Below are 9,062 nucleotides of genomic sequence, written 5' to 3'. Positions count from 1 at the left end.
ATAAATCGGATACATAATATGTAGCTTGGATACATAATATGTAGCTCGGATACATTAAAAACTAGCTCGGATGCATTAAAAACTAAATCGGATACATTATAAAATAAATCGGATACATAATATGTAGCTTGGATACATAATATGTAGCTCGGATACATTAAATACTGGATCGAATACATTAAAGAAATAAGGGATTTTAGAGGTTTTTTAGAAATAGAAGGAGATATTGGAAATAAAGGAAACATAAGACAGTGTATTTCAGTAATTTTTCCTTTATTATGTATTTTAATCCCATTAAAATAGAAGAAATCAAGAAAACATTGTTTTTTATTCTTACATTTTCCTTGCTAACACTCACATTATTTATCCTTTTTAACTCTTTTTTGCACTCTATTTTTTCAATTCTTTGATAGTAATACTCTCTCAAAAATATGAATCAATAGTCGAAAAATGTTGAACAAAGTAAATTACAAATTCTTTTTTTATTTCTTCGTAAATTTTCATATTAAAGTAGGTATACCAAGTTATCAACTTTTTGAAATAGATTCTATGATTCTAACTCTTATTTTTAAAGTTTATCAACTTATTACTTATAGAATTATGTTCATAATTTATATAATAATTGTCTCAATAAAAGGATGTTTTTCAATGTTGAATTGATAAAATCTTACCTACAAATAATAATTGAAAAAAGTATTTGAAAAAATTATTTATATAAAAGCTATTAAGTAGTAATTTACATCTAAAGATTTAGAAAAATAAATAAATACAAAGAAAGTTTATTTAGATTTTAGGCCTCTAATTAAAAATTTTCTTTAGGCCTCGAATTATGTTGAGCCGCCCTTGGTTTTCATATTATACATCTTACGACAAATTGGATGATGAAATGAGTAGACAAACCACAAATGAAATAATATAACTAATTTCAATGAGAATTCAGGTAATCGATCTCAATATATTAGATAATGAAGTAAAATTTGTGCTTTGTATGTCATAAGTCGGAAATGAGAATTCATATAACCAATTTGGCCACGACAGCCTCTTATGAATTCAAATTCACAATTTTTTCTTGTTGGGCCGTTACTTAAGGCCTATGAGAAAATTTGAGTTGAAGGGATTTTGCTTTAGGCCTCGAATTATGTTGAGCCGCCCCTGTGTATACTCCGTATTTTTTTAGAATTAACTAAAAAAAAAGTAAATCACATAAGACAGTAATTTTTTTATTAAAAAAAATAGGAAAAAAGGCGGTGGAGAGGGATTTGCGGTGTCTCCTGGTTTTGAATGACAAGTGGGGTGTGTACGTTGGATGCACAGAGAAGAAAGGGGGTTCATTTTATATCTTACGCTATTAATTTTTTATCCATATCGACGTCGATTAAATTTGAAATTTCATATATTCATATTAAATATTGATTAAATTTAAATTCACGTAAAAAAGTTTCATATTTAGGGGTGAAGTGCTTTCAAATTAAGCGACACTATAGTAATTATTTAGTTTTGAAGGAATTTAATAAAGAGGAAGATCTTTTATTTATGGTTTAAATATAATAAAATATATAATAATGTAATGTTTTTGTGTCATTACAAAATGTTTAAACTTTATAAATTTAAAATGTTTGTATAATTATAACAAAGTTATATATAGTTGCTTAGTTTCAGTTTATGCAATTTTAGTTGTTCAGATCAAATTATATAAATTTGACTAATATTAAGTTGATATAATCTAATAATTTTAATAATTAACTATATTGACTCTCAAAAATTGAAAAAAAAAACAAATACAAAAATTGAGACGAATAAGATATATTATCATAAAATCTGTATAGTTTAAATTATTACAATTTACATTTATATATAAAAGATGTTTCTTCGTTTCAATTTGTTTTTACTTTTATTTTAGTATGTATAAAAAATATCTCTCGACCACTCTTTAATTTCTTTGACAATTCTTTAATTATTTTCGTTAATTTCTAGAATTTCATATTAAATTTAAATAAGATAAAAAATAATTTTTTTTAAAAAGAAGATAAATATATTAAAATTAAAAAAAATGTATGTATTTATCTAGGGAGTATCAATTTAGCTGATCCAATTATCTGTTTGTTTGATATGGACAGGAGTGGGGAGCACCTGGTTTTCCCTAGTCTGTGGGGCTGGACTTGGATCCTAATCCAAACAATATAAAAACCAAAATATCCAATGAATTATAATCACTATTTTTATTCAAATTATCCATAACAATTTGTTTTCCATTCCACTTTTATCCCTTTAGACAAATATATTGAAACGGAGTACACCATCAAAGGATGTGATGCAGTAAAATAAAATTTCTCTTCTCTTAATCAAATGTCTTGAATTTTGAGTCCTATTTTATGAGAAGATTCCTGATAGGGTGCGCTCCCTCGAATGGGGCTTTACGAGGAACAAATTCAAAATAGTTAAACTTCAATTTAGTACCCGATATTAGTGAAAAATCAAAAAATAAAACGTAATACAAACTTTTGTAATGAAAATTAATTCAGCTTTCATTGGCATGCCTTCTTGTAGATCTTATTTGAATAGTACAAAACCTAGTGTTATACTGTCTTTTTTTGGTTTTGTTTGTCTATGATGTTGGGTATCTATATTTGAGCCTAATTATATCGGAATCTACATTATATAGAGCTCCATTAGAAGAAAAATACTCTTTATAAAGGATTTTTCCATACCTAGCTAATGTTATACTATTTATACTTCATGCCTCTTTTCTTTTTATTTTAATTAAAACTCTATGTATCAGGGTAAATTATAATTTATAGCAAACAAATTTGGAAAGAGGAAGTAATATTCTGACCTCATGAAAAAAAAATGGTATTATCCAGAATATAATGGTCCTTAATCTGATAGTATTTTTTTTAAACGTAAATTAGACATATATACAAACTTCATAACGAATTACAGATAATTAGCTTTTATAATTAAAAAATTATTCAAAAAGATACTCAAATATCATGATAAAAAGTACTACAATATTGGTTTCCTTTTTATTTGTCTAGTATGATACAATTGTTGTATGTAAGCTAATTCTAAAGGCCCAATTAACCTTTTTTCTTTCCTATAACTGTAATTTCCCTGGCTAGCGTAACAATTCACAGGAACACATGTTACATCCTACTAACACATGTACTGGTTAACTCTATTCACGATGTTTTATATCGAAATCATCTGGAATTCGGAAACTATCAGCTGCACCCAACTTTCTCCTCTCCTCCACCAAGTCATCTTCAAAAAAACTTTGATCTATAGAAGGAAGATTGATACTTTTTGATAGACAATGTGGAGTAACAAGCATGTTCACTTGACCAAAATGAGAGATTTCTATAACAACTTTGTTATCATCTATAGGAAGTGGTTGCTTCCATGGTTCTCCATCCATTCTCATAAATGTATGCTCACCAGCACCCTTGTGAAACTCAAATCGTATTCTATTCGCCTAAAAAAAAAGAGTAGAAATAGAGATGAACATTATACATCTATGATCTAACGATAAATTAGTAAGAACACATAATCAATCAAAACATGTTTCTATTGAATTAACAACCTGTGCAAGGCGTGTCCCATGCCCTCCTGGAGTAAACAAAATAAGTCCATGCCAAGCATCGCGAAAACCAACAACTTCAAGTAGACCATCATCAACATATGGAGGAGTAAGATCCCTCTGTTTAAAGATGAAATCAACACAGAAAATGTTTAATTTACATTATTGATACATGACATTCGTAGATTAGATTTGGGTAGAAGATACTGAAAAGAAAATCGAAACTGACCTCATGCAGCTTCTGCTTGTTAGGTCTTCCCCAAGGATTAAGTCCACCGGAAAAGCTGGGCAAATTAAGGCAGACGATAGACCTGATGCTGCATATCCAACCATAGATATGGTTAAGAAAAAGGCGCGAAAGTAATGCAGTAGGTAATAGAGAACAATATTGCTACCTGCTTGGTATGTGTAGGTCTATCCATTCACCTGACCTTTTCATTATTTTGACATTTGCTAGCTGAGCAATGTTTCTGCGCGCAGAAAATTAAAGAGATACAATCAACGACGTTTAGTTTGAAATGAAACAATAGTTATAAGAGAGGCATTGTTACATTCATCATCATCTTCACATACTAATGTAACACAGAACAGATATAGTTGATAGAAAGGGCACAACTTTATTCTTAACTAATCCCACCAACCAAGCGCTATTTTCGATTATGATTTATGACTACGACCAGTGCCACTCCAGCCCCCTCATGGGGTCTTGCCATAGGCAGACTGTTGGCATTAACAATCCCCCTCTCCTAACACCTGCCTCATGCAACATGTTGCTGTTGGAAATTGAATTCGTGACCTTGGCTCTGATACTACTTGTTAGGATCAAGTGCTTACCGTTATGCCAAAAGCAATAGCTAAATAGTAAAGGCACAACTTTATTCTAAACTAAGAGAACCAAGCAAGTGTCATGTTCTATCATGACTCCGACCCAAGCCACTCCATCCCCCCTCATAGGTCTTGCCATAGGCAAAATGTTGGCGCTACCTAACAATCACCATTTACTATGAATAACGAGAGAAAATTACTGATACTGTAATCAGTATCAGTACAAGGTTTTCATCTAAAGGAGAACCTCATGGAAGTACATTATTGCTAAAATTATTTCCCAAACCATAGTGTTATACGGGCAGGGAGAAAGGTAATGTTATGTGTTCAAACAAATGAAGGAAAGAAATGATACGACCAGCAATATATACAGGTTAACCTTGACTATAAAACTAACCTTGACGATGGGTGCATGAAAGAAGTGAAAAACCATCCTTGTTTACAGACAAGCTTCGCATAATTCCTCTAAACAAATCGTGAACAAAGAGAAAAGACCATCAGATATTTCATATAAAAGTAATCGAACAAATGAAAAGACAAAAGGACCAACAGTTGAAGTACATAAATATAAACAAAATATAGACAACATGTAGGAAAATATAACATTATAACACCATATTCCAAATGACAATAAGGACCTGATTAACCAACTGGTGTTTGAACTTTTCTGGATGGAGCTTCCTCTCACTGTGAAATGCATGTGAAACTTGAGCATCCATTCCTGCAAGTTAACGAAAAAAAGTGAAAAACTTCAACTCAGGAATGAAAATATTAATATTACACCAGATAACGCAAGAATTAAGCTCTTGATCAAATCGGCCACACTAGGAAACATCTCACTACTGAACAGATTCAAATATGAAGTGATTCTACGAAACGTAGATCTCTTAAATACAGTTTTTAGTATAGATATACTGTTAGTTTTACCTTTCACCAACATATACAATGGTGTCATAAAACCAATCTAGTCTGATAATTGTTCGCTAAAACAGGCTATATGTATACCAACAGAAAATATTTCTTCTGGACTAGAAATGCCAAAATGGAGTTCTACAATATTGTAAAGACCAGTTAAAGATGTATTTCAATAGACAGATTACAATTCTAATTACCTATGCTGAAGTAGTTCCAAAATCCTCCCCGAAATACATGATCGCCTTCCTGAAAATAAGCAGAATGCACCTTTAGGTAAAAGCAGATCCCACATTTTAATTTTTAACTTATTCACGAGAAAATCAGGCTTCTCAAGCAAAACTTAGTAAGGTATACGTTACAAAGTTATTTTGATACGAAATAGACAGAGCATATCTAGATACTCTTTGCTGAACTACATTTCTAGCTGCATAATACACTTCATAAGAAAATGGCTTTTCCATAATGAAGAAAGAAATGGACTGCAGAATTTGATACCTTGTTCAAAGTATCAGCTTGAGGCGCACCGTGAAAAGCATGCAATGAATGTGGTAGCTCGAGAGGTGCAACAGGATCGCAAGAACCTTCTTTAGGAACCCTCATTTTCATAAGAATATGCCAGCTGATGAAACACAATAATCATCATGTCATTTCCGATTTATCAAGGTGGTCTAATGAAGAAGAAAAAAAAACTTGTGTGTGCATTGTAGAGAAACAAGTTTTTTGAACATTAATCACATATTTTCCTTCAAACAGCTTCCGCATCAGTGTCAGTCAATGTAAACAAGGTAAATTCTTGAAACCAACTGTATTCGAGGAATTATTGGACAATGTATGTACTGAAGATTAGTCGAGACAATGGTGTATTGCAGGCCAAGACAAAGCAAATATTTACAGCAATATATGAGATACAATAACCTCAGGGCGCGAAACATATCTATGTGTTGACAAGCATACATGCAGAGAATCATCAAATTCACAATGCAAGTAAAACCAACGTTACCTGTCAACTTTCATTTCTTTTCCATTTTTCACTTGATTCAAGAACGACTTCATGGACTGGCAGTTAATACCAGGATTCTTTTTCCCCTGCAATCATTAGACAAATTCTCAAGGAGATGAAAAATTAATCAATATACTACCTATAAGAGTGCTCTATAACCATAGACAGTAACAAAGCACTCATTAGTTATATGCTAGATCCGCTTCTAAGCACAAGTGCTATTATTCTGCATTTAGACCATAAACTTTTTGATTTTATACTTTCATAGAGTCTAGAATCACCCGAAAAACAGTATCAAGAGTGAACTATTGCAACATGTTTAATGTCATATATAGCATAAATTGTTCGTTATACAAGATGATAAATGTGATCTTAGTACGTATCTTACCCAACCAAACGCAAAAGGCAGATTGTTTCCTGTTCCTAATGGCACGGTTGCAATCTGAGGTGGATGAGCTAATTTTAGATCTGATACAACACCAAGAATCCAACCTGCTGTTCCATCCCCACCAGCCACCTAGAGGTGAGTAAATATACCTCAGATATATCGCAACGAAAGAAAACATAAGTAATACTTCAACTAATTACTAAACTCACTATGATTCTCAATCTCCTTTCGATCTCATAAGACAAGCTATCTCCATTTTGCTTATGCTTTTCTAAATTGGAGTAGAATTGATGTAGAACTTTGTCAGGAGCCTTTTCTCCCAAATCAAATACCTGAAAAACAGTCATTTCCACATTGAACACTTTGGAAAATCGCGACATTTTGTACTCCACAAAGAGCTTAATAACCTTTGAATTTTATGTATGTGAAGAAACGAGAAATGTTTATGCATACCAAGAATAACAACACACTCACTATAGTCCCACAAAATGGAGTCTAGAGAGGGCAGAGTGCTCGCACACCTTACCCCTACCTCAAAGGTAGATAGGTTGTTTCTGATAGACCCTTGGCTCAAGGAAAAAAAGTCCAGAGCAATCCAGAAAAAGAAGTAACAGAAGTACAAGAAACAACATATAGTAACAGAGCAATAACTAAAACAAAATAATCAGAGTACAAGAAACAACAGATAGTAACAGAAATCGAAAGGAAAACACTTTAACTTCGCATTCAATTAAATACAGTCATATAGCATGAGAAGTTTACCTGATTTTTGTTAAGAAGAGTAGCATATGTGAAAAGAAGTTGTCCGCCTAGTTGACCACCACTTTTGGAGTTGATAAATACTAATACAGGACAAGAAGCTACTTCATAGCCATTTTGTATTTCCTTTTCTGGTAGAAGTATGTAATCAGGAATGTAATAATCCTTCAAATAGTTTTCAGCTTCACAATCTGTAATAAGTGCTTCATGACTGCAAAAAAAAAAAGGCCATATGGTTTAAAAATTCAAATGTAAATTGTCATGATGCCCATGAAACAATAACAACTTAATTTGTACTATTAAATCTTGGTAGAGACGCACTACAAATTTGTGATATAAAATATGACTTTTTTCATCTATTTTCCACTAAACCAACTTTGTGAAAAAATGGACAATGAAAACAGATTCTTACTGAAATACTGAAATTTTTTCTAACTTTTTCGTGTAAAAACACTACTACTTTTTCGATTTTGCAATGATTTCAATCAAAATTTCTATGGATTTAACCGCTGAATATTTTTCAATAAGAAAAACCGTCAATATATAAATAAATAAAATAAAAATTGATGTCAATATTAATTATATTCCCTCCTTGGAGCACCATGTTCCAATAAGTACTTGAGAGTCAAATAAGTTTTTCATTATTCATATTAGGTTCAATTATTTCAAATTGTTACTTATTGTAATTATATAATAGTGTTAATTTGTAACAAATTTTAAAACAATAAAAAATAAATTACAAATAAAATATGAAGAATTATTTTTTTCTGTAAAATAATGTAGGTACTTTAAAGGCATATTTCTCGAACTAGAGTAATGTAGACTTCCTTGAGTTTTGTTATATTTATGAAAGAATTTTATGGTTATGGATGGTTGTAAAGAAGCATTCCGACACATCTTGATCAAATCTTTATAAACATTCATAAATTTATGGAATTTTCAAGACTTCTCCTGAAAATATATATTTTATCTTTTATATAGACCTAAGTTAGAATTTAGAATACAATAACCTTTATTAACCCTAAGTAAAATTGAACTTGTTATTATAGAGTCTCATAAAATTTACTAATTTAGTGTCTACAAGTACTTTTAAAGTAATTTCTAAATCCAAACTCATGATTAAAACTAAAAAAAATTGACTCTCACAATTTGAACTATGACACGCATATTAAGACAGAGATATAAAAGAGCACCTTTTGTGGAAGAAATTGCTAAGTGTTGATAAGTTTGCATTCTTGACCATAGCTGCAATCCTGTAGACAATCTGCTTTAACAATATTATAAAATTTGAATTCAGATAATTATCTGTATAACTAAATTTTGAAGAATATAAAAGAAAACGTAGAATCACAATCTATAGTAGTACGGAAGATACTTAACTTGAGTAATAAACCAAATGTGTTAAATCACAAGCAGAGTTTGAGAAGAGTAACTAATTAACCAAAGTTGATATTACTGAAAACTTCCTAAGCTTTTCTTAATTATTAAGAAAAAGTAGAATGATTAGAATTTGTGTGACATTAAATGTTTATATAAAGAAGAAAGTTAGGCAGAAAAATGGATTAGTTGAAGGAGAGTATGCAATATTTATGTCTAAC

General features: G+C 30.9%; 1 protein-coding gene across 1 annotated transcript; it reads right to left on the bottom strand.

The window, feature by feature from the left end:
• Nucleotides 1-2,965: 2,965 nt before the first annotated feature.
• LOC102594332 (diacylglycerol kinase 5-like) lies at nt 2,966-8,725 on the bottom strand. Its single transcript, XM_015305568.1, has 13 exons — nt 8,658-8,725; nt 7,468-7,675; nt 6,915-7,037; nt 6,706-6,834; nt 6,318-6,403; nt 5,813-5,936; nt 5,515-5,563; nt 5,041-5,123; nt 4,800-4,867; nt 3,973-4,047; nt 3,807-3,894; nt 3,581-3,697; nt 2,966-3,472 (listed from the first exon to the last, which is right to left on the bottom strand). The coding sequence occupies exons 1-13, from the start codon at nt 8,705-8,707 to the stop codon at nt 3,176-3,178; spliced, it is 1,497 nt and encodes a 498-aa protein (XP_015161054.1). The 5' UTR covers nt 8,708-8,725; the 3' UTR covers nt 2,966-3,175.
• Between the last annotated feature and the right edge of the window lie 337 nt (nt 8,726-9,062).

The sequence above is a fragment of the Solanum tuberosum genome, unplaced genomic scaffold (assembly GCF_000226075.1).
Source record: "Solanum tuberosum cultivar DM 1-3 516 R44 unplaced genomic scaffold, SolTub_3.0 scf00842, whole genome shotgun sequence".
In the NCBI taxonomy this organism is placed as follows: domain Eukaryota; kingdom Viridiplantae; phylum Streptophyta; class Magnoliopsida; order Solanales; family Solanaceae; genus Solanum; species Solanum tuberosum.
This window is presented reverse-complemented; position numbering and strand designations above follow the sequence as displayed.

Excerpts from the sequence above, each read along its gene's own strand:
- LOC102594332 (XM_015305568.1), bottom strand. The coding sequence starts at position 8,707 with ATGGTCAAGAATGCAAACTTATCAACACTTAGCAATTTCTTCCACAAA. Across the intron at positions 7,676-8,657 it reads AGCAATTTCTTCCACAAAAG|TCATGAAGCACTTATTACAG; the intron begins GTGCTCTTTTAT and ends TTTTTTTTGCAG. Across the intron at positions 3,698-3,806 it reads ACAAGCAGAAGCTGCATGAG|AGGGATCTTACTCCTCCATA; the intron begins GTCAGTTTCGAT and ends ATCTTTAAACAG.